Raw genomic sequence first — 25,713 nt, 5'->3', positions numbered from 1 at the left:
GTCCTCTGCTCAGTTCTTTAGAAGCTTTATTATCCTATTTAATCCTAGTGTTGACCTAATGAGGAAGGTCTTATTGTTACCCTTTTTGGGTACAGGAAGAAAATGAGGCTTAGAAAAAAATTCTGTAGCTTGTGAGGTCTCAGATATAGGAAGGGATGAAGCTGGATGGACAGGTTCATGCTTCCAGTTATTACACCTAACTACTTTGTAGACATTTCCTGCCTCTTAAAAGTATTTTAAATCACTGCAGGTTAACTGCTAGTTATCATACTCCAGAAGAGAACTCACAACTTACTAGTATGTGATTCTTCCTGTTAGTACAAACTCGCCAGTATCCTGCCATGATTCTGAAGTTCTGAGTCTATGTTATAATTATCATCCAACTAGAATCCTGTGAAAATTACTTTTATTTCCCCATCAAAGGACTATTTGTTTAATAAGTGCAGAACATGCAGTTTTTGTTCCATGTGGAGCTTTCTTCTTGCCCTCATTTTATTGGGCTTATTCCTCTTAACTTGCTTGGCTCAGCAGAGTAAATTGTTGTGTTTACAAGTGTTGTGTGTCTTTTTTCTAATGCCATCTCTATAATGTTAGTATCATTCCGGAGGGTAATGAGGAAGTCACGCTGGAAAATTAGACTTTCCACAGAATCACAGCCAAGTAAAAAAGGTCGGCAATTTCTCATGACTGACACAGAATTTTACAAAGTATGTAGCACTCACTCTCTTAATGGCTCAGTATTTCCAAGGTTTTGACGTATATCGTTTCAACCTTAAGAAAACTTTAGAAAGTTCAAACTATAGAATTTCAGTGTGATAATTACTGAGGTTCAGATATTTCTTGATGTGTTTTATCCTTTTTTTTATTCTAGAATTGGATGCTCCCACTAACCTCCAGTTTATGAATGAAACTGACTCGACTGTCATAGTGATCTGGACTCCACCTCGGGCCCGGATAGCCGGGTACCGACTAACCGTGGGCCTGACCCGGGGAGGCCAACCCAAGCAGTTCAATGTGGGGCCCTCTGCCACACAGTACCCGCTGAGGAATCTGCAGCCTGGGTCTGAGTACACGGCCACCCTCGTGGCTGTGAAAGGCAACCAGCAGAGCCCCAAAGCCACTGGAGTCTTTACTACTCGTAAGCCAAAATTCAGTATCTTTTCTCAGTGATGCCGTCGGTTCTCGCTTACAGTTACATTCTTTGTTTTTTAATCATTTTTTAAAAAAGCTAACTCAAAAAACTTAGTACAAGATTTAAATAAGAAATAAAATTTAAATTTATTTTTTATTTTTTAATAGATTTTAGAGTGAGGGGGAGGGGGAGGGAGAGAGAAACATCAACGTGAGAGAGAAACACTGGTTGCCTCCCGCATGCACCCCGACTGAGTATTGAACCTGCAACCTGGGCATGTGCCGTATCTGGGAATCAAACCGGTGACCTTTCATTGCATAGGACAATGCTCAACCAACTGAGCCACACCATCCAGGGCAAGAAGTAAATTTAAAGTAGTTTTTTAAAGATTTAAAGTAGTGCTACTCATCGTGTGGTCCGTGAACCAGCTGCTGGCCCATGAACTGTTTGTGACTGGACAGTACGGAGCTTGTGCCGGAATATAAATCGTGAAGCACACTGTTGAGTCCAGATGATAATTTTTTGAGGCGGAATTTTCTTGATGAGAGAAACAATGCATTAAATTACATATGTTGCCAGGCTCCTTATTTGCTCCAGGACTAACATTGAGTAACATGGTTTAAAACACCCAATTATTTGAAAATTGAATCCTAATGTAGTAAGTGAATTTACCAAATACTAGTTAAGGCAAGAGAAGATCAGCACCTATGTCTACTTGCTACTACTTTGGGTATCGAATGACAGCAGTAAGTGTAGGATAAAAATATCTACCGAGTGAACAGTCACCAACAGAACAAAAGCAAGGAAATGATTTCTTTGCAAGTGTTGCTGCAGCAGATTAAAGTGCTCCTGCAGAACAGAAAAGCTTTTTTAAAAAGAATTTAATGTTTCTTAAATTTCTCTTGAAATTCCACAGAAGGAAAAATATTGACAATAATTTTTGGTCACATCTGTCCTTTAGCTCAATTTTACAGAAAGTGGCCTTAAATCTCTTTCATTTCACAATGAAGGCCTGTCTTCATAAACTGACTTCTACTAAACACATTCTCATTCAGACTACAAAGAATTATGAGAGCCCTTATTTCTAGCTGAGCATTATTTATTTTTAACTTGACATTTTGAATTATAAGAGCACCTAACATAACACTTTCTTTAGCATATCTATGCAACTATGAACTAGTTTGCCATTTTCATAAAGCTTTCAACAAATTTACTCTGACTAAAAATATAGATGTTAAAAAGTATTCAAAAAGTAAATATAAGTTTAGTTAAAAAAAAAAACAACTATGGAATTTATCTCCCAAAGAAATTGTCTATAAATTTTTTTCCTATAGGAATTTACAAAAAATGTACTTCCATTTCCATTTAAATGTAGTGTATGGAGTTTGGCTAGTGAAGGCTTCTTTTTAAGTAATTGCTGTTCATCAGCAAGTAAAATCTGCTTTTTATTTGTAAGTTTGCTATTTTATATTACATTGTTACTGAGATATCCTAAAATCTATTAACATGAAATCAGTGTCTTGATATTCTTGTAACTATAGATTTCATATAGATGTCCTTCACTACAATGGAATAAAGGTCTTGGTAGATGTAGTCTTTTACTGACTACATATGTTTCCACATTATATAAATATATCCGTAAATGTAGAATTATATAGTTATCATTTTTACTCCTACACATAAGATGCATTTCATGTGGTCTCTTTCATTGGATAGGGTGCCTATAAAAGAAAAAGAATTTTTAATGGTACTAACAATAATTGAGTGGAGTAGGATGGGTCAAGATGGGCTATTTTAAACCTGTTAGGAGACTTTGATATATAGGACGTGTTATTTTTTGCTCTGCACAATATATTTACATATTTTCAAGACTAATTTTACTAGCTAGAGGTTACCATAGTACCTTGAACATAGTATATATTTTTTAAAAGTATTAAATAGATGCTTGAGGAAAAGATGAAAAGGAAAGAATGATGATGAAAACAGCTCAACCACACTTAGTTTTAAATAAACCCACGTAAGCAGGGAGTTTTACAACTTTTGTTGAACTTCCAGTACTCTCTGCGGCTATAAACATCAGCAGGGCTTGCAAATTTTTGAAATTGCTTTAAATTTCTGTAGCTTTTTACTGTCTTACTAAGCTGAATCCTGGGAATAACTTTGATGGGTTTTGCTAACTTTTTAAGAGCAACTGTGGGGGTGGGGAAGGTGTTTCTGGGGGGTAAATTCTGTTTGCTCCTTTATAAATCTGGTAAATTTCATTCCTTTAACAGCCAGGCTGTTCTTTACCTAACAAGACCTGCCAGAACCATGGCTCTGACTTACAGTCACATCCTTTGTTTGACATCAGTTTGTAGGTTTGTGGTTTGGAGATTTTCCTGTAATGGTCTTCCCAGGCTGAGAGCATCATCTCCAACCTGAGGAGCTTCTTGCTGGCAGGCTCAGGCAATAGGAAATTCCCAATCATAAAGCCCAAGGCAGTTGAGGAGAATGTAATTTGAAAAGTTGTGGCTTTCACAGATGTTCAGTGAAAGAAGCTGACTGCTTACCGAATCGTTTCTTGTGGCCACTAACCTAGTCACACGGGGCTGGCTGTGGCATTTTGGCTAAGTCAGCAGCAGCTAAGTGGGGTAAGATTTAAGAGACACTGGAAAGGGACCATGGGCCACTCACCCTAGTTTCCCATCCCCACCCCTCCCCAAATGCCATCAAAATAATAGCATACTTAAGAAACAGCTCGCTATGTGTAATGAGCCATTAGAACGGTCATTGCAAAGTGGCCCACACACAACTTATTTTCCCACACACAATATTTTAAAAACATACTTTTAAAAAATTGCACATTAGAATCTAAACTGGGGGGAAAAAAAAGAAGAAAGAATTGTAATAGTGGGTCTGAATTCCCACATGACAAAGTCAAAATAATTGACTGAAGCTGAGTGGAGATGGAGGGTTCACACTTTTCAGTCCCTGAATATACGTATAGTTCTGGAGGGAAACACTTGACCTCACCAGCCCTGCATGATTTAATATAAATGCATTTAATAGCTTTTCTTCCTCCAGTAGGCACAGAATTTGGCTGGGAGGTAAAGAGGAAGCAACTAGAGACTAGGACCCAAACATGTGACTGGGACCATTAACACACTTAAAATCCTTGACTTTGACTCACTCAAATGTCTTGGTTTCTGAGGCCTCACCTTTTCCAGAGCAGCCAGTTATTGGAGTGCTTATTCCCTTTGTTACAAGATTCAGTTGTTCAGCCCATTCTATTTTAGAAACCTAAATTTAAAAGAAGACCTCTAGGACTACTACAAATGTCTGTCTTAACTTCCTGTACTCCTCTTTTCCTTCTTTCTTTTTTTAAAGCAATATTTTCACTAAGAGAAATAACAATGGTGTCAGAATGCTAGACTATGCGAGTAAGCTTCTGTGATAATCCCTGATTCCAGTGGGTAGAATATTAAATATCTGCAGTATTAATATTCTGAATGCTCACGTATTTAAGGACTCTTTAGAATTTATAAGTGTATCCATGGTGGCCAGTTTTGTTTAACTTTCTAATGGCATCCCTTATTGCAACCAAAAATAATTAGCCATCCTCATGGAGTAATTCAGCACAAAGCTGTTTTTAGATCACCATCTAAAATTTAACATTGTTCTCAAATTAATGATTAACCAGTTAACTGACATGCGTCCAAAATGGAAATCATCCCCATTTCTTCCATATGCGCTGGAATATTTACGAATTTAAGTTACCATAATTTTCTTTACAAACCCAGCGATGTCACTAACAAGTCTGATTTCAAAATTGGGTGACCAGAGTTGATATGTGAGGTTTGCAGCTATAGACGCTTATGGTGTTCAAAGGGTTAAGAGCCAGAAGGATGATAATTAGTTGGTAGTGACCAGTTTTACATACTAACACTATAGGGAAATTTATTGTCCTCAAACTTAAATGCTAACTATGATGAAAAGACATAAACCTGCCTTTCAGCCAGATTTCAGATGACTTGGGTAATTCATGGAAGGCTGGGAAGCCCTGACCTACTCCAGATCCTCACCCAGTGAAGGGACAGGTGCTGTTTTCTGGGTTCACCTGCTGATTAAACTGAGGTTCTTGATAAAAATACTCACTATCTGCATTCTATGCATCCGCCCTGTGAGTCCAAGGTTTTGACATGCGCATTGATCCCATTTCACAGAGCAGCCCAGGGGCTCCATCCCACCTTACAACACAGAGGTGACTGAGACCACCATTGTGATTACATGGACACCTGCTCCCAGGATTGGTTTTAAGGTAAATCATAGATGTTCTCATCTCTTGTGATACAGCCCTGAGGTGCCCCCTGTTTCTGGATGTGGCAGAAGTAGAGATGTTCAAAAGTCAGGAGATCTGGGGTTTTTTGTTTGTTTGTTTTTGATATATATTTGTTTGTTTTTGATATATTTATTTGTTTCAGAGAGGAAGGGAGAGGGAAAGAGAAACAGGAACATCATGATGAGAGAATCATTGATTGGCTGCCTCCTGCACACCCTACACTGGAGATCAAGCCTGCAACGCAGGCATGTGCCCTGAACAGAAATTGAACCTTGACCTCCTGGTTCATAGGTCGATGCTCAACCACTGAGCCACTTTGGCGGGCTTTTGTTACCTGCATCTGTTCAGACCTCTCTGACCTCATTGTCAGGGCATAACAATACTTTCACCTCACTGGCTAGAAGGATGGATGAAGGCAGAGAAAGTGCTTTGCAAAGGATAAAACATTAGCATGTAACCGTCACTGCTGTTATCTTATTTTCTCTATCCTTTCCCCCAGGGAACTACATTTAAAAATACAAAGGAAACTCCATTTGATATGTTGCTCTAAATGGGTGTCAACAAGTTCATGAAAGCCCATTTAGGGAGACCAATTAAACTCAGAGTCACTTAAAAATCACATTATTATCCAATCAGTTTCATCTCAACTTGTTCTAAGCCCCTGTGGGTAAATCACTTAATGGAAGTTAAGATTAAGGTCTTCCCTGTAGATATATGGATTCATGTTCTCTAAAGTGATAATATTAGGGGAATGATGAATACAAATGAATTGTTTAAAATATTTTTTTTTCATTTAGAATATATAGAGAGAAATATTTATTGGAAGTCAAGACTAACTCCCCATGATTATTTGTTTAGGAAAATACACCAAAGTTCATTTCTTCTTTGAGTTGTACAAATGGTCATATTGATGATTAAGCTACTTAAATTTAGAGAAGCCCTTTTTGAAGATTGCCAGCTTTCCTTATAAATTTCCCTTAATAATGTCATTCTGACTTTCAGAAGCCTTATAACATACAAAGGATGTCTCTAGAGTTGAATATCGATGACACAATATTACTTAGGTTTTTTAAGGAAACTCTTAAAAAGGTTTCAAATTATGGGCACATTTGTTTTAACTCTCCTTTTGTAACATATGATCCTGCAGTTAAAGCTCTGAACCTCCTTCTTCAAAAGCAGTGTTACAGGGGCTGGTACCCTAACTGGCAACTGAATGGTAATAACTCATTAAAGCAAGAGCTAGGGGATTCCTTCCAGTGAAAGAAAATAGTAATGAACTGCCATGTGGCCCAGAGCCCCTGCGTGTGTACTTATGGTTTGTACCGGGAGGTGATTTATCTTGAAAAATAGTAGGTAATAACATTTTCCTGGAGCCTTTTATTACAACCACCTTTGTCCAGTTTTAGAGGACACCTTCCCCACCCCAGCCCCCCAGTACAGAGAATCCAAGCTAAAGTATTTGAACTAAGGTAAGGCTCCAACGCATTCCCCAATAAAAGCACATTGTGCCATTCCTGAGTTCACTGTCTATGAAATGTAACCACAACCTCTCGGAAGAAACCCAGCTCTGGAAAGATTTGTTCTTGGTGTTTATTTTGCTTTTCTTCTTCTAGCTGGGGGTACGACCAAGCCAGGGAGGGGAAGCCCCGCGAGAAGTGACTTCAGATTCAGGAAGCATCGTTGTGTCTGGCCTGACTCCAGGTGTGGAGTACGTGTACACCATCTCAGTCCTCAGAGACGGGCAAGAGAGAGGCACACCCATTGTCAACAAAGTGGTTACACGTAAGAGGAGTTCTTTGCTCTTTTTTCTTTTAAGTGTTTAAAACTGTTCCACTTTCAAAGAATAGCTGAAGTCAATACCCACCCCCCCCCCCCCTTTATTTTTAGAGAGAGAGAGAGGAAGGGAGAGGGATAGAGATAGAAACATCATTGATCGGCTGCCTCCTGCATGTCTCCTACTAAGGATTGAGCCTGCAACCTGGGCATGTGTCCTGACCGGCAATCGAACTGGTGACCTGGTTCATAGGTGGACACTCAACCGCTGAGCCACACCCACCAGGCCAATATCACTTTTTACATATGATAATGGCATAGGGAAAAGATCTACCCTACTTATATTATTAGCTGTTGCTAAATTTCAAGTAGCAAGTTCAATTCATGCCATATAGTCCATGGCATCAGAAGTGTTCTTTCCATGTCAAGAATATTTATGAACTGGTAAGATGGAAAGGATTTCAATAGTATTGCAAAATCATTGATCATAAAAAAAAATTCTGTCAGCCAAAACCGGTTTGGCTCAGTGGATAGAGCGTCGGCCTGTGGACTGAAGGGTCCCAGGTTCGATTCCGGTCAAGGGCACGTGGCTTGGTTGCGGGCACATCCCCAGTGGGGGGTGTGCAAGAGGCAGCTGATCGATGTTTCTCTCTCATCGATGTTTCTGACTCTCTATCCCTCTTCCTTCCTCTCTGTAAAAAATCAATAAAATATATTAAAAAAAAAAAATTCTGTCAGAGAATTGCTTCCCACCCTGGTTTCATAGTACAACTTCTGTATTTTTACTGACTCTTTCAAAAAGAGAGAGAGAATGGAAGGAAGGAAGGAAACATAAGGAGGGAGGGAAGCATTCCATAGGTCAAGTGTTTTGTGTTAGCTTTAACTTTTAATTTTCAATTATTTTTCTAGCTTTATCTCCCCCAACAAACTTGCACCTGGATGCCAACCCTGACACTGGAGTGCTGACAGTCTCCTGGGAAAGAAGCACCACCCCTGGTAAGCCTGTGAAGTATCAGAGGGCACGTGTAAGCAATACCTTTCCAAGACAAGGGTTTTAGGAACTGCTCCTTTTAGAGAAATACAGGTTGAAAATGATAAGTACCTATCCCTCCGTAAAAAGCACAGGAGGACATGAGTATGCATCTTAGAGTGACAGGGAGGGTGTTTTACTTTTTACCTAAATCACAGGAAAGAGAACAAGGCAGGTGCCTGTTGAGCTCTGTAGGGAGTCATGAGGGCTGTGGAAAAGCATTCTGGAAGGTGGCTTTTGCCCAGTGACATTCAAAATTGCCATACAAATAGCTGAAATCATACTGCGTAATTTTTCTTTTATGAGTTATCACAGATTCGAGTTTATTATTCAGTGAACTTTCACATATATTTTGTCATGAGTTGCACCACAAAAATCTAAGAGTGATGTAAGGTAGAAATGATCCATTTTGCAGAATGAAAAATTGAGACTCAGAAAAAACTGACCTACCCATGGTCACAAATTTTAAATGTTATAAAATTGGGATTGTAACTAAAGTTTTTCAGACCCTTTCTCACACCCAGCATCACATATTTGGAACTTAATTGTTTGTGTGTTTTTTTATGTATAGTCAGTACCAAGGAATTGCTGACATGGAGTTCCATGACTATTTTTAAAACTTTGAATGCAGCTTTTGTTTAAACTCCTTGATTACGCATATTGAAACTTATCATGAAACATTTTAGCTATAGCAATTTTCAAGTAACATGATGTATGTACTCTGACTATGACAGGAGAGATTTTAGATATTCCTGACCTTTGCCAAACCCATGTGAAAGTCCCTTTAAATGAGAAATGTTACCCAAAATATAATTGTATTGGTTAATATTGGGTATATTAAAAGAATCACTATTGAGATATCGGGATAGTCATAAATGAGAAAATTTTAAATTAAACAAAAACAGAAGTTCCAACTCACATTGATTTCACCCATAACTATTATACTTGTTATTTTAAGGGCCATATTTAGTTTATTATTTCACTAATTCTAATTTTAGAAATAGTTCTTACATTTGCTTAGGCATACAACTAAGAGAATTTAATTATCTGATCAATGTGTACAATCACACAGAATAAAACTAGCTCAACCTATCCTTTTTAATTTCCCTCTGAAATAGAGTGATTTTGATGAAGTTTTCATTATCTATGTAAACTTTAAGTCAAAGTTATGCTATTTCCAGCCAAGTGACTCTGAATTTGAAACTAAGTTGGCAAATTTCATGCTTGTCAAAAGCTAGGTCCTTAAATATTTAATCTTAATGGATGGCCTCGCCTGCCTGTCTAGATGGTCACTAGCAAATGCAATGACCTCAGCATGTATTTCCCATCCAGTTGAATTTCCTTGTCTATACTTGTGTTTTCATCCTGTTTCTAATGGCAAAATATGGCATCATTTCCTTGCCCTTTATTAAGTTTAACCTAAATATACTTTCTCATTTACTTTAGTCTGTCCCTATAGATCGCTAGTTACCACTGTTTTAATTTGAATCTCTCCTCCCCCTCAACCCTCTTACTGCCTAACTTATATGATTCCTGAAATCTTCATCAATTAATATTCTTTCTCTAGAATAAGTAGAACCACTTTTTTCTCCTTTCCTATTCCCTTCCTGTAAGTTCCATAGTTAGACTTTGTACGTTAGGAGAGCCCGCTTTGGGGAATGTGCCTAGGGTTGAGAGCCATTTCATACTAAGCAGGTAAAATGGAATATTCCTCAGGTATCATGCAGATGATCCAGTAAGGACAATCAGGGTACCGGGTACAGTGGTAGAAGGATCATGGAATTTTGAGGCAGGAAAGCCTTTGGTAATCACTTTCCCATTCCAAGATTTTCTTTAACCAAGGATATTATTGCCTGCCTCAAAAGGTTGTTGTAAGCACTAATGACAGTATAGTCCTTAATAAATGCCAAGTCCTTTCCCCATTCCCCTGTGTGGGTTCATCAGTAGATTCTGGTTTAAAATGCTCTGGGTTGCAAATTCTTCCTGCAGTAACTAACTTACTCCTTTCTGTCTCCTGCAGACATCAGTGGTTATAGAATCACCACCACCCCAACAAATGGCCAGCAGGGATATTCTTTGGAAGAAGTGGTCCATGCAGATCAGAGTTCCTGCACTTTTGAAAACCTGAGTCCTGGCCTGGAGTACAATGTCAGTGTTTACACTGTCAAAGATGACAAGGAAAGTGTCCCTATCTCTGATACCATCATCCCAGGTAATGGAAAAATAAGCTGTTGTCCTCAGAATGGCAGCTGCAGTAAGAGTGGGGATTAACATCTTAATCCCCAAGTGGTTGAGTGTGTCAGATAGAGGTGGGATTGAATTCTGACCTCCCAGCTGCACTCTTCAAAACTGAGACGTCAAAGCAACAATTTGGACAAATGCTTGCTGTTAACACTGCTCACTGCCTGCTTCACTGGGAAGCTGTCTGTTGCGATGAGTATGTAATGGAGTGGCAACCGTGGCATTAACTCTGTCTGCTCACGTGGAAATATTACTAAAACGATGTCACGTGTCTGTACTCAGTACTGACAGGCTAAAAGTAATATGGTAAATGCATCCCCTCAGTCCATTTGTGCCTGGTCTCACAGTCCAATTGTCAGCTGCTGTCTGTAAAATAGTACCTGTCTCCCTATGTAAGCACTGAAGTAGCACCTGATCTACACATCCAGTTCTTCTGTTTCAAATCCTTCTTTTTTTAAATTGAAAAACAAAAAAGAAAAAGAAAAACCACACCCTCAGGGCATTCTTTCTTGTGGATTGAAACACAGAACTGAAAAGACCTATCCAAGGATAGGCTTGTTGTTTGTCCAAAATGGGACTGTGACAGATGAAAGCGGACAGATTGTGTTCCCCTTCGTGCATTTGGGTAGAATGCTTTTAGTAGTGATAATTAAATAACTTTGATTATGAATTAAACACAATATTGGCACTGGCCTTGGACTCAGGCCCGTCTGTCTTCCACCTGACTATGCTTTTAGATGGCATATTTCACACCATATATTCACAATGTGTTAACATTATGGCCATATCTTGTCATGAGTTTTTGTAAGGGGAGAAAATGAAAAAAACTCATCAATCAAATTTTTAAACAAATCTTCCTGCAAGTTTTATTTTCCTACTAAAAATTTTTGGATTTTTAAGACAACATTGCTGATACTACAGATATGTCCAGATCCTAGGGATGGTTTTGACATCCTAAACAGTCCTATAATTTTTAGGAGCCTGAGAAGTTCCAATTGTACTGTTTAGAGACATTTTCAAAATGCAAGAGAATCCTTAAGAATAGTGTAACTTGTTTGATTCTCACAGGGAAGCAAACTATTCAGGATGCTCAGGAATCTTTCAGATAATTTGGAACAGACTGCATACTACCATCATTGCTTTAACATTCCGTCAATTTTACTACTAGTAACCTGATGTACACTGCTTTATTTTTTCCTCTTTTTTGCCTCTATTTTCCTTTTGCCCCCTCCCTCCCCCTTTTGCTTTGTAACTCAATAGAGGTGCCCCAACTCACTGACCTAAGCTTTGTTGATATAACCGATTCAAGCATCGGCCTGCGGTGGACCCCGTTAAACTCTTCCACCATTATTGGGTACCGCATCACAGTAGTTGCGGCAGGAGAAGGTATCCCTATATTTGAAGATTTTGTGGACTCCTCAGTAGGATACTACACAGTTACAGGGCTGGAGCCGGGCATTGACTATGACATCAGCGTTATCACTCTCATTAATGGCGGAGAGAGTGCCCCTACTACACTGACACAGCAAACGGGTGAATGTTGAAAACTTCTGTGTTTGAGACACGGATGGTGTTGCATGCTGCCACACTGGTTAAATATGGATGTTTTCATGGAAAAGCCAGCAATTTGCCAAAGATTAAGAGAAGGTGGTTTGGGGAGTAAGGAATCCAATGCAGATGCTAAACTGATCGGGTGAAGACATAATCAAGCAGTCTTAAATAGACTTTCATTCAAAGCACAAATATGTATAAAGCTAACAAAATGTCAATATCTGATCTACAAATACAAAATGGCAAAGATTAATTGAATTTGCAGACCTGTGATTTTTTAAATGATCTAACATGAATGCCAAATTGTATCATGAATACCAGTTATTAATAAGAAAGTACTTCCAAAATGTACCATATGTGCTTCCTTCTGTCTACTCTTTGATCAACTCTACCACGTTCTTTCTTTGTAGCTGACTAAAAACCCATTGAAATTTAGGGTAGAGTGGAAAGGGGTTGTTTTGAGGTAGAAAAAAAAAAAAACACAAAACTTTGGCACACTCTAAGTTCTATTGCTGTGGCGAGGTAAAGAAACTCCTCTTTAACCTCAGTCTGGGACGAGCATGCAACATTATAAACGTTCTCTGCCCTGCATGGTAAGGAACATGCTGAGAACCAATTTGCATGAACCCTCTTCACTTGTAAGTAGTAGTCACGGAATGAAGTTGTAGCTCTCGTCCTCTCACGTCAGGGGGACATCTAGGACGCTGTCTTTTTTTTGTCTGTGTGCATGTGTTTCTTTGGAAAGTACTGCTATGTTTCTCTTTGCTGTGTGGCAACTTGAGCCTCTTCAGCCTGGGATAAAATAATCTTCAGTGGTGTTAATAACGTACTTAAAAGCAACATATTTGGGTGTCAATTAAAATTATTGTTTAAGATATATTGATGGCAGAAAGGTGAAAGGGGCCTAACAGTACCAGGTGTAGTGTTTTATTTTTAACAGTACGATTGACCCTTGAACAATATGGGGATTAGGAGCACTGACCACCATGCAGTTGAAAATCTATGTGTAACTTTTGATACCCCCAAAACTTTATTACTAATAGCCTACTGTTGACTGGAAACCTTACTGATACCATAAACAGTCAATTAGCACATATTTTGTATGTTATACAAATTATATACTATATTCTTACAGTTAAGTACGCTAGAGAAAAGAAAATGTTAAGAAAATTATAAAGAACAGAAAATACATTTACAGTATTTTTAAAAATCTAGACAGACCCACACAGTTCAAACCTATTTTGTTCAAGGGTCAACTATAGTTTACTCTCATTTAGATTAGATTTAGATTAGACTATGCATGATGATGACTTGTTTCCTTTATGCATGAAATATTGTTTTTACCTTTCCAGCTATTTCTGTTAACCTTTCATTTTAAAATGATATTAATTTATTCTTCCTTCTTATTTGAAACCAGCTGTCCCTCCTCCCACTGACCTGCGATTCACCAATGTTGGTCCAGACACTATTCGTGTGACATGGGCCCCGCCTCCATCCATTGAATTGACCAACTTCCTGGTGCGCTACTCACCTGTGAAAAATGAGGAGGATGTTGCAGAGTTGTCCATTTCTCCATCAGACAATGCAGTGGTCTTGACAAGTAAGAGGTCAAATGTATCTGTTCAATAAATAACAAGCATAAGGAAAGAATTCTGAGTTCTCAGGTGGGAGCAAATAAGATCAAAACAGCTACAACAGAAGTACAAACTAAACTCCAAATCTGACCTGAGGCTTTGTAAATTTTGAAAGATGTCATGTTTATTGTTATTTTAATACATCTTTCATATCTACAACTTTAAAAAAAATCATAGTGGAAAACACCAGCAATGAAGTTCAAAGACTTCAAACATGCTCTGCTTCCAAATAAGCACATTAAAATAATGTATGTCAAGAGAAATTATATGACTAAATTTGAATGTTTGGAGAGAAAATGAGGATTGAGAATAATGCCACTGTATCTATTTTAGTCTCTCTTTTTTTTCCCCAAGTGTCAGCAAGCAATCTGTTTAGCATCTGAAAACATGGAAACAGTGACTGGTTACTCAGGATAGATCAGGATGCTCTTTGAAGAAAGAGCCAGTTTGATTTGTACTTCAGAAAGAATCTGTTGGCAGGATTTCTCTGAAGGCTGAGGACTTAAGAAAACAACTGACATGAAAATAAACAACAACAACCATTTATGGAAATTGCCTCTTTCCAGTTCCTACTCTTTTGAAATAGATATCTTTTATTAAAGAAAATATAAGTGGGCTGCAACATGGTGCTGTGTTTCAAATTAATGTTGCTTTTCAGTATTTTCACTGTACTAGTTAAAAGGCATACATAAGAACAGCCAAAGTTGAGACATAAGGGAGAAATAGTTCACATTTAGATCCATTACCAAATGGTGGTCTGAAAACATTCTCTATGTTTCAGACATAGTATGACCATAGTTTTGGTTTCTCATTTTGTGGCTGAGGGCAAGAGCATCCCTGTATATACCTTTCAGCAGGAAGGTTGTTTTGATCTAGAGCACCCTGGGATCAGTAGCTATAACCTCACCTGATGCAGAAGCCCCTGCTTCAGGACCACCATCTGCCCCCATAATAGCCATAGATCTGTCATATGTCCATCCTGTGTTCTAAGACCTCAATCTAGATCCTACTCTAGATCTCAAGGTAGCCATTTCCCCCTAGAGCAGCAGTCACCAACCAGTGGTCCGTGGATCACTGGTGGTCTATGAGGTCCGAAAGGTTGGCTATTGCTGCCCTAGAATAGCCATTATATCTTATTTTATAGATGAAGCAACAGAGGTGCCCAGTGTTTAAATAAATTGCCCCGGGCCAAGCAGAAAGGAGGAAAGTGGAGTCCAAGCTCCATCAGGGACCTCTGCAGAAAGGCTGAAGGGGAGTTGATATGGAGGAGAATGGGGGTTATTGAGTAGGAGGTCAATGGTTAGAAACCTTACTATGTACCTTTTTTATTCTTCAAAATGAGAAGATATCCAGGAATGTATATTTAAATATTTTTAAGTGTCTGCTCTTACCTTAATATGGCAGAACCAATCACTTTCCCTTTGGGGTATGACTCTCCCAGTAAAGGTTAATTGTTAAGACCATGGGTTATGGTCTGGGTCAACTCCTGTAGGATCTTGGGCAAGTATATCAAAGGAGATAACTTCTTTATGCCTCACTTTTCTTATTTGTAAAGTGGGAATAATTGTAAACCAATCTTTGGGAGGTAATGGATTTGTTCATTATCTTTAATGTGGTGATGGTTTCACAAGTGTATACATATGTCAAAGCCTGTCAAACTGTACATTTAAAATATATGCAGTTTATTATATGGCCATAGAGCTGCTTTAAAAAAGTAGCAGACTACCTCACTGGGTTGTTCTGAGGAGTAAATGATAATCCACAGTGCCAAGGTCATTGTCAGCATATGACCCCAACGGATGTACTATTAAGTGGATGATAGAAATATGACTATGCTTCAACAACTCCATCTTATTGTAGATCGGGCTGAGTCACACTCATAGAGGTGGAACTGAGGCCAGGCTTTAGAGATGCTATAGGGCAAGGTGACCCTTCCTTATCACCCAGTTGCAGCCTATCTCCAGGTAGCCATCTACATTCACTTAAGAATAAGTAGGCTATAGGACTGGACTCTTGGATATTTTGTAAGTTGAAATAGTGCCAGGGGTGCTTTGGTTTTTGATGCTTTCAAGGACAGTTTTAAAGTCCCACTTGCCTCTTCAGATCTCCTGCCTGGCACAGAATATTTGGTCAGCGTCTCCAGTGTTTATGAACAACATGAGAGCACGCCTCTCAGAGGAAGACAGAGAACAGGTGAGTCATGTTGGCAATATGCTTATCAAGTAGTGTTCACCTACTAATCTTAAATAACAAAAATGGAATGCTCCTTCTAAAAATACATCTCCATCTGTTGTGGTGGTGATGGTGCTCATAGCCTTGTCATTACTTTGTGATCACTGGTTTTGAAAATTAAAAGACACCTTATTCAACTATTACCCTGACTTCCTGTCACTAAGATTCTATTCTCTGTTTCCAGAGAACACTGAAATTAGTCCAGAAACTTTGTTGTCTATCTTTCTAAAAACTCTCCCAAGAAGAATATCTCATAATGTCTATTATTTATGGATGGTAAACATTCCTTCTCTTTAGGGAACTCTGTATAATGGCTGACCCAACACTGTCATTGTCATACTTTCCCTCTTTTACTAAGCCAACAAGTTTATCTCTTTTTTTCTACTTTATTAAATCTTCATTTATTATAAAAACAAAGTTGAATTGAATAGCATAACATGATGTCCTTTCTTAAAGGTATTTCTTTTAATTTTTCCCTTTAAAAAAGTGCAGTGTAATATATCCACTAATTAATTCATTACAGTCCACTTGCTTCCAAAAAGTTGTTATAATATCTCATTTGGTTTGAGTATGTTATCGAATAGAATAAGTAAATGTTTTAACTGAAACAGAAATTTGTTGGAAGTCCCAGAGAGGTTACATGATTTGAATTTGAGATAAACTCCAAATTCTCTCTGAGTTTTCTGCATTGCAGTAAATTCCAATTCATGAGAAATTACTTGCATTGTAACTTGTCTAGAATAATGTCTTAGTTTTAGAAACTTTCATGTTTGGCATCATCATTACCTGTTGACATATCAATTCCCTCTTGAGTGTAGAAAGCTTTGAGAGCCAAACACTTAACTCAAGAGTGGGAAGACCTTCTCACTTTCAGAGATACACTTATAGGATAGAAACACAGACTACAAAACACTGAAACATTTAAAAATATCAATTTCCAGAATATCTTAAACACCTTTTCTTCAATAGCATGTAGAAATCTCCTGTAATGACACTTGGAATGCTTAGCAAAAGAACAAAGAAAAGAATGCTTGAGTTGGCCATTTGGAACTGAGTCAGTTTATGATTTTGAAATTTATATGTGGCTTAGAATCAGTCCATCCTAACCTGAGTTTATGGCAATTCCTTGTGTTAATGAAAAACAAAAACAGAAACATCAGATGTATGTTACTTTCTACTATTTCCTCACTTCCTAATCTGGTGGTGTTTCCCCCTCTCTCTCTTTTTCCCCTGGGTTGGAAAAACAGGTCTTGATTCCCCAACTGGCATTGACTTTTCTGAAATCACCGCCAACTCTTTCACGGTGCATTGGATTGCTCCTCGAGCCACCATCACTGGCTACAGGATTCGCCATCATCCCGAAAACACTGCTGGAAGACCTCGAGAAGATCGAGTGCCCCCGACTCGGAACTCCATCACCCTCACCAACCTCAATCCGGGCACAGAATATGTGGTCAGCATTGTTGCACTCAATGGCAGAGAGGAAAGTCCCTCATTGGTTGGTCAGCAATCAACAGGTAATTTGTTTTCTGGTCTTCAAGGAAACTCAGAGGACTTTCCTATGCAAGTGGTATATTCTGTGAAATAGGTTGGTGTTGCCTGAGTCATCATCTCTTAAAAATTAGATCATGGTTATGAGACATAGGGAAGTGAGAGAATATATGGAGAAAAAGCTCCTTACAGTATATGAGAGAAGATACTTTACTTTTTTTATTCTAAGAAATTTCTCACCTGATTTAAGTATTTATGCATTTTTAATAACTACAGTTTTATTCAAAATATAGAAAACACTCTTCCAAAGTTCTCTTAAAATCATGATTATTTTAATGTAATAGTGCAAAGTTCTTGATAGTTGCTGAAGTACTTATGGGAGTATTATCATGATATTTGTACCCTAGTCTCAAATGGATTAACAAAAAGAAGGGGGGGGGATGCAAATGTTACCAATTATCAAATACGTAAAGGAAGGGGATATGGGTGTTCATTATATTATTTTTGTGGCTTTTTTGTTGTTTTAAAATTTTTCAGAAAAGAAAGTTTGAGGGGGAAAAAACCATTCAATAAATTTGAAATAATCATTTTATCAGAATTTGCATTGACTCCTTAACCTCTTACCTTGTTCATAATTTTTAATTTTGTATAGTACTTACACTATTATATAAAAAACTCACAATTATCTGGAAAATGAACAAAGAGTGAATCTGGGCATTGTTTGAAAGTTACGGACGTGAGAACTTTCCCTTGCTTTTTCTAGTTTCTGATGTTCCAAGGGACCTGGAAATTATTGCCACGAACCCCACCAGCCTACTGATCAGCTGGGAAGCTCCCGCTGTCACAGTGAGATATTACAGGATCACCTATGGAGAAACAGGTGCGTTAGTCAAATGCTATTTCACATCTAATCAAGTCAGATCCTGTAAACCCAACAGTGAACACATAATTAAAGAAAGCTTGGCAAGTTCATTCAATGGAGCCTTGTCTTTTCCAAGAATATGTGAAAAATATTCGTGAAATAATTGATAGTAAAATCGAGATAAGAAGTTGTTTGTATAGTCCTAGAGGGGGAATGCTAGAGCTGAAGAAGAAAGGATTCACATACCTAGTATCAGCATGAAATGATAAACGGTTTGTATTTTTCTTTTTACTTGTCTGTATTTTCAAAATTTTATTTAACATGAATATATTCTATTAGAATTTTGAAAAAGGAACACAGCTTATGCAGTCCTGGGTTGAGGACTTACCTTCTTCTCCCTTCTCATGTTAATCTACAATTCTGACTTTTTACAGCTGGAATGTTAAAATAGCATTAACTGCAGTTTTCTCCCAGTGTTTATAAACTCATGAAGGTTTACTGCATGCATAAATAAATATAGGTTTTTGTTCAAGCCCTATTAAGAGCACCTTTTTACAGGGTCACTTGCAGGCTGCTCTCAATACGTTAATGCAGTAACTCAGCAATCCCCAAGTATCTCTCAGCCCCTCACACTTGTACTAACTTCTTTTCAAACAGGAGGACACAGCCCCGTCCAGGAGTTCACTGTGCCTGGGAGCAAGTCTACAGCAGAAATCAAGGGCCTTAAACCTGGAGTAGACTACACCATCACTGTGTATGCTGTCACAGGCCGGGGGGACAGCCCGGCCAGCAGCAAGCCAGTTTCCATTGATTACCGGACAGGTATCGACTCCCCTGGGATGAAGAACACCTAGTGCCAACACTTTTTAACCAAATATACAAGGAAATGCCCACAACGGCAGGGATTTTTGTCTGTTTTGTTAATTGATGTATTCCACATGCCTACAATAGAGACAGACATAGAGGGTGTTTAATAAATATTTTTGAATGAATGAATGAATGAATGAAGAGCTGATATGGTAAGAAGGTAAACACCTAAGTTAGAATATAGTTTTTGTGTGAATGAAGCAGCCATCTTGAAAATAGGTCATGGTATCGAGATGCTTGCCCCACCTCCCAGAAGTTACCTCTGTTTCTGCAAAAGAAATACTTGGGAGTCGCTAATCGTAGTAAGAGATTGTCCTATACGCGGCACAACTGGACACGAGGACTTGTCCAGTCTTGTTCTCATGGGCTGTGGCTTCATTGGTTTCTCCTCTTCTTTTTTTTTTTTTGTAGAAATTGACAAACCATCACAGATGCATGTCACTGATGTTCAGGATAATAGCATCAGTGTCAGATGGCTGCCTTCAAGCTCCCCTGTCACCGGCTACAGAGTGACCACTGTTCCCAAAAATGGCCTGGGACCAACAAAAACGAAAACTGTAGGTCCAGGTAAGAATTGCAGCATCTCACGTACACCAGAAGAAACAGGATGCCCACACAGTCTGTTCTTTAAAAAAACAGCCACCTACCTCCGAGTACTATGTATTTTTATATCACTATGTTAAAGTTTCCCCATTTGTGAATTCAGGGCTCAAGATTGTTACTCCCTCCACAGTAGAATTTTTCGGATAAGTGCATTTCTGTTTTTACATGCATAGTCCTGTTTAATGGTGTGGACATCTTAAATTATGAGAACCACCTTTGTGGTTTTGTTCACTGTGCACACCAAGAAGAGAGAGATTGGCCTAACTAATTTTTTAAATATCCTTTTAGCCCTAGTTTTTGTTTTTTTATACAAAATACTTGTGAAATGAAGATTGTAAGGCAATATTGTTGTTTTTTTTCAAATACAAGTGAAAGTTTATTTAGCAAGTCATAGAGGTAGGAAAAGTGAGCCAGCTGGGATGTGTGGGCTCAGGAAACAAGTTACAGAGGCAAAAAAAAAAAAAAAAAAAAAAAAAAGGCCTTTGGAGCTTAGGGGAGAGAGAAGCAAAGGTATTTGCCATCAAGTAAGAATGGGGGGGGGGGGGGAAGTTCAGACATTCTACAGAGAGAGAGAGAGAGAGGGAGAGAGAGAGAGAGAGCACACCTTAAGGCAATATCTTAAAGTCAAGTTTGTGGTGTTTTGTTGTTTTGTTTTTTTTTTCAAAATTATTATCATTCATTGTTGGGGGCATCATATTAAATTTTAGAGCTTATTCTTTAGTGTGACTGTACTCCAATATGATCATTTGTATTAGCAATGAACACATTTATCCAAGAGGAAATCCATGCCTGACTCCTTTATATTTTCCTGATAAGTCTGCCAATGAAAATCTAGGCCACTACACATTTTCTACCGAAATCTGAATGTCTGGTGGATGACATTACAGTGGAATGACATAGATGCTGCATTTTCTTTTCACTCCCTTTGCAGATCAAACAGAAATGACCATCGAAGGCTTGCAGCCCACAGTGGAGTATGAGGTCAGTGTCTACGCTCAGAGTCAAAATGGAGAGAGTCAGCCTCTGGTCCAGACGGCCGTCACCAGTACGTAACCCATGCTCATCTTCCATTTTCAAAGTCAGATCTTGTTCTTAGGCACCTGAATGCCCTCTGCATGTCATTTTCGATTATACATGGGGAAAGCCAACTGGTTGATCAGTTTATATGTTGAGTTGAGCCCTTTACAAGCATATTTTTTCTTCCCAGTTCTGAGCAATGAACATATAGGGAAAGAAGTTGTGGAACCACCATAGTTGGTTGCTGTGCTTTAAGTTTCCTTTGCTTAAATGGCCTCAGCAAAAGCTTATTTGCCTATTGCACATCTACAGAATGTTTTGCCAGGACCGTCTTTTCTACAACTGGATAGTAAAGTTGATTGAAGTCTTTCTCATGAAGCTGGTATGTTTCGAGCATTTGCAGGACTGTGCCTGCACCAGAGTTATTAAAGAAGGATTATAAAAATCTAAATCTAACATTGAAAATCAATTTTACCATTCCCAAAGGTGTAGAAAATCCAGGTCTGTGAGACTGACATCACATTGCGAAAATAAATTATGGTACAAAATCTTAAAATCAATGCAAATAAATCCTCTTTGAGAGGACACTTTGCAAGGTGTCTACACATCTCGTGTACACCTGTTTTAATAAATGATGTGACATTAAATATTTTCTTTTTTTTAAATATTTTCAAAATCAAAAATACTTCAACAGGATCAGGTAATTTTCTCTGTAATAATGGGTTGATTGGAATTTAATTCATCAAAGAGAATGGTATCTGCAAAACTGCTTTGCATGTTATAAAAAAATGCTTATTTCACAACTTGCTTTTCACATAACCTCTTACCATTAATTTGCCTAACAGACATTGATCGCCCTAAAGGACTGGCATTCACTGATGTGGATGTCGATTCCATCAAAATTGCTTGGGAAAGCCCACAGGGGCAAGTTTCCAGGTACAGGGTGACCTACTCGAGCCCTGAGGATGGAATCCATGAGCTATTCCCTGATGGTGAAGAAGACACTGCAGAGCTGAAAGGCCTCAGGCCTGGTTCTGAGTACACAGTCAGTGTGATTGCCTTGCACGGTGATATGGAGAGCCAGCCATTGATTGGAACCCAGTCCACAGGTATATCGTTAATTGCACCACTGGGTGCTCATGGGAGCAGAGGCTTTATGCCCTGCTTAATGAATTTATCAGGCTATTGATTTCCATGTAAGGGGGTAAAAGAAAAAAAGTTGCCTCTATTAGGAAAGGCCCTCTTTACGAGGAATAGTACTAAACAATGAAGTTTAGGTGATCTTTAAATCAAATCTAATACGCGGACATTTTGGAGTAACTTGGCTCATCAACAAGGCCATAAAATGAGACATTTGAAGATAATTCTAAAATTGTGGATTATTTTCTGAGCTATGCCTCCCTGTGGCTATACTCACTGAGTATAAAGAAAAGGAGTTTGGCATCCTAGAGCTTACTCTCAAAAAAGGAACCCAAAATGAGCCATTTCATAGCAGCATAATTCTGAGAACACGTGGGTAAGACCTTCCTTCTCTGGTTAGATAATCGTGTGCCTGGTGTATAATTTGCTTAAAAGATTGAGAATCGGACACATAGGGCAAATGCTTTCCACAATACTTTATCTTCTTGTGCTTTGTTTCTGAAGCACAGGAGAATGCTAAAGATGTGTCCTTGTGACAGCATAAACCCTGCAGGTGACAATCTGTGTTATTGCTCTTTGCTTCTCTTTGCTGCTTCTGTTATGATCCAATTTTCTTATGCTGCACCACAGAGAATACTTCAAATTTAGCAGTGATATCTGCCACAGGGTCCAAATAAAGCGAATCAAAACATAATTCTAACTTTGGGGGTATGGAATACTCTGGGAAATGGATTTCCATACAAGGATAATTTATATCGGAAAAGGCCTATTGCTCATCTTTCCGTACAAATGAAAAATCAATCTTAATGGCCTAAATCAGTCATTCTGACTTTTCAAAAAAAATTTTAAGGGAAAGCAAAAACATCTTCTAAAACCTAGTCTCAGAATTCTGACATTTACCTGTGTTTCCAGTGATTCTGAACATTGGTGGATATAAAACATGCTTTCAGCAAACATTTTCTTCATTTTGCATTCCTTCTTGTTGTACTTTCTCGTACTGAATCTTTGATCAGGGAACTCACCTAACCCAAATCAAGCACAATCTATTCTACTTCTTGGAATTCACTTTATTGTCCATTTTCCCTATTTCCTATAAGATAACCTCTAACCAATGACCCTCCTGACAGCCATTCCTGCACCAACCAACCTGAAGTTCACTCAGGTTACACCAACGAGCCTGACTGCCCAGTGGACAGCCCCCAATGTTCAGCTCACTGGATATCGGGTGCGGGTGACCCCCAAGGAGAAGACAGGACCAATGAAAGAAATCAACCTTGCTCCCGATAGCTCATCTGTGGTTGTATCAGGACTCATGGTAAGAAGTGCTCTTTTGCATTGGAATAAAGAAGTAGGCCATCTCTTACACAGTTTAAGGTGGTAGAAATATGATATAGTAAATCTAATTATATTCTTGGCTCCTGCCATCCAATATTTTTATTGTGATTTTGTATCAATTTTATAAATAGCTTTGGATTTTGCACAGTTCTTTAAATGTATTCTGTTCCCTTTGAAAGGGTATGTGTGGGTGCAGGGGGCAATTTATATACAGGTTGACTGCATATATCTTCTTTAGTTATTATACATTTTCTGCGCTCTGTTACCTTGGCAAGAAATATTCTCCAGCTTGTACCAACCCAGCCTGACCCTACCTTCATAAAAACACTTTTAGTCCTTCTGGACTTGTGTGCAAAAAACCAGCCAGTAACCTAGGAAATTTATATACATTAAACATAAGTCCAATTCCAGAAGAAACAATAGAAAGAGGGTTCAGAGATAGAGTAGTCTCTTTGCCTCTCTATGATCAGTAAAATTCACAGTTTATACCTGTCTGTTCACAAAGAAACAGGCTAATACCCATTTTCCTCATTTTGTATCAGCTTAGTATAAGTATGTCAGTTATGGCTTACTTGGGCTTTACCCCTAAGGGCATTTTAAAATTGATATGATTTAAATTTGTTGTTGCTCACCTGTAGTGCAGGAATGAAATTAATCTAGGAATGTATAGTGCTGTAGGTTTTGCTAGTTCATTTATTTTTCTTTTATAACTATGGCATCTTTCTAATGCATCAGTGAAAGTCACCAGGCTTCAGATTGCTGAAGCTTACCGTGCCCTTCTTTCTAGGTGGCCACCAAATATGAAGTGAGTGTCTACGCTCTTAAGGACACTTTGACGAGCAGACCAGCTCAAGGAGTTGTCAGTACCTTGGAGAGTGAGTGATCAAACTTTTAAGTATCAAAAAACATTTTGTATAAACAAAAATTAAACAATGCTAAATAGTTTTCTAGATCACTAAGTTAACAATGGAGTGATTCCCAATCTGGGAATTGATTTGCACACCCATCTTTTTGACTTAACTATTGGTGCCTTTGGTGTTATGAACGAAGATTAGTTTATGCTCTACTTGTTGGAATTTGTTTTCGTAAAGTTAAGTTTGGGGAGGACATGCTGCTTTGTACTGTATCTTAGTGCAGGAGTATTGGACCAAGTTGGGCCCAGATTCTAGTTTTCTGCCATATCAATGAACTCCTGATACACGCTTTCAGAAATCATATAAAGTGTCAATGTTTCCTCGTCTATAAAATAGGGATGGCATTGCATCTGTTGAGAGAAAAAATATGAAGCCCTATGAAACGGCAAAATACTAGCAATGCATGTATATATCATTGCTGGCTGGCCATATTATTCTAACTCCTGCTACACATATTTTACATTTTAATAAATTAATAATTTTCACCTTTATTGAGGGATTTGTAGATGCTATAAACCAGCCTTGGGAACCACTGGTAGTATCTCTAACAAGCTTTTCAGTTCTTCCAAAAAGAAAAGGTGAATATTTTTATATTTCTAATTATTGTCAACCTTTGTTTCTGGATGCCATAGGAAAAATGCTATACATTGTCATGTGTAGAAATGGATGTATTTGTTGTATAATAAGGAAACATTTAAAATAAAATATCAAAACCTTACCCAGCCGAAACAGGTTTGGCTCAGTGGATAGAGCGTCGGCCTGCGGACTGAAGGGTCTCGGGTTCGATTCCGGTCAAGGGCATGTACCTTGGTTGCGGGCACATCCCCAGTGGGGGGTGTGCAGGAGGCAGCTGATCGATGTTTCTCTCTCATCGATGTTTCTAGCTTTCTATCCCTCTCCTTTCCTCTCTGTAAAATACCAATAAAATATATTTAAAAAAAAAATTTAAAAAACCTTACCCATATGAGCACTAATCTCAGGCTATGATCCCATGCAGATGTCAGCCCTCCAAGAAGGGCCCGTGTGACAGATGCTACTGAGACCACCATCACCATTAGCTGGAGAACCAAGACTGAGACGATCACTGGCTTCCAAGTTGATGCTATACCAGGAAATGGCCAGACTCCAGTTCAGAGAATCATCAGCCCCGATGTCAGAAGCTACACCATCACAGGTCAGGGCACTCACTGTGTGGACCACACTTGCTCACCGCTGCTCACAACATCCATTAGTTCATTAGTTAGTCCAGCATTTATACTGATTAAATTATTTCCAAAGCTTTATGATAAACCAGCTCTGTTCTTTAAAAACTTGTTTTCAAACAATAATCATAAATTGGTTTGTCCTGTGAATGCCTGATTTTATCTAATGTTTGCCAGAGAAGTGGCATAAGTTCCATTCATCATTTTGATTTTTAATCATTGTACCCTTTCTTATATTAAGAAATTGTAATATAATGCTTACAACGAAAAGAAACTAAAGTGGTTCAACATTAACATCGATGATATAGCATAATTAAATTTTAAAAAATCAAACAACACTACTTTATAAAGATCAAAGTTGTTGTCAGAGA

The 25,713-nt window shown here is 38.4% G+C and overlaps 1 protein-coding gene across 12 annotated transcripts in view; it reads left to right on the top strand.

Annotated features, from left to right (window-relative positions):
* FN1 (fibronectin 1) overlaps positions 1 to 25,713 on the top strand; it is a 65,136-nt gene that overhangs the window by 26,917 nt on the left and 12,506 nt on the right. For 3 of the 12 annotated variants that reach the window (XM_080668834.1, XM_080668829.1, XM_080668825.1), the window contains exons 20-36: positions 872 to 1,138; positions 5,335 to 5,429; positions 7,064 to 7,232; positions 8,133 to 8,219; positions 10,274 to 10,465; positions 11,755 to 12,027; positions 13,463 to 13,645; positions 15,783 to 15,872; positions 17,159 to 17,428; positions 18,166 to 18,282; positions 18,922 to 19,086; positions 19,543 to 19,698; positions 20,666 to 20,779; positions 21,597 to 21,860; positions 23,019 to 23,206; positions 24,014 to 24,101; positions 25,138 to 25,314. In XM_080668834.1, the coding sequence (XP_080524960.1) occupies positions 872 to 1,138; positions 5,335 to 5,429; positions 7,064 to 7,232; positions 8,133 to 8,219; positions 10,274 to 10,465; positions 11,755 to 12,027; positions 13,463 to 13,645; positions 15,783 to 15,872; positions 17,159 to 17,428; positions 18,166 to 18,282; positions 18,922 to 19,086; positions 19,543 to 19,698; positions 20,666 to 20,779; positions 21,597 to 21,860; positions 23,019 to 23,206; positions 24,014 to 24,101; positions 25,138 to 25,314 (2,895 nt within the window). The remainder of the gene's footprint in view (positions 1 to 871; positions 1,139 to 5,334; positions 5,430 to 7,063; positions 7,233 to 8,132; positions 8,220 to 10,273; positions 10,466 to 11,754; positions 12,028 to 13,462; positions 13,646 to 15,782; positions 15,873 to 17,158; positions 17,429 to 18,165; positions 18,283 to 18,921; positions 19,087 to 19,542; positions 19,699 to 20,665; positions 20,780 to 21,596; positions 21,861 to 23,018; positions 23,207 to 24,013; positions 24,102 to 25,137; positions 25,315 to 25,713) is intronic. The other 9 variants (XM_080668827.1, XM_080668833.1, XM_080668831.1 and 6 more) reach the window with 3 other exon arrangements.

The sequence above is a fragment of the Plecotus auritus genome, assembly GCF_963455305.1.
Source record: "Plecotus auritus genome assembly, chromosome: 5".
Classification (NCBI taxonomy): domain Eukaryota; kingdom Metazoa; phylum Chordata; class Mammalia; order Chiroptera; family Vespertilionidae; genus Plecotus; species Plecotus auritus.
This window is presented reverse-complemented; position numbering and strand designations above follow the sequence as displayed.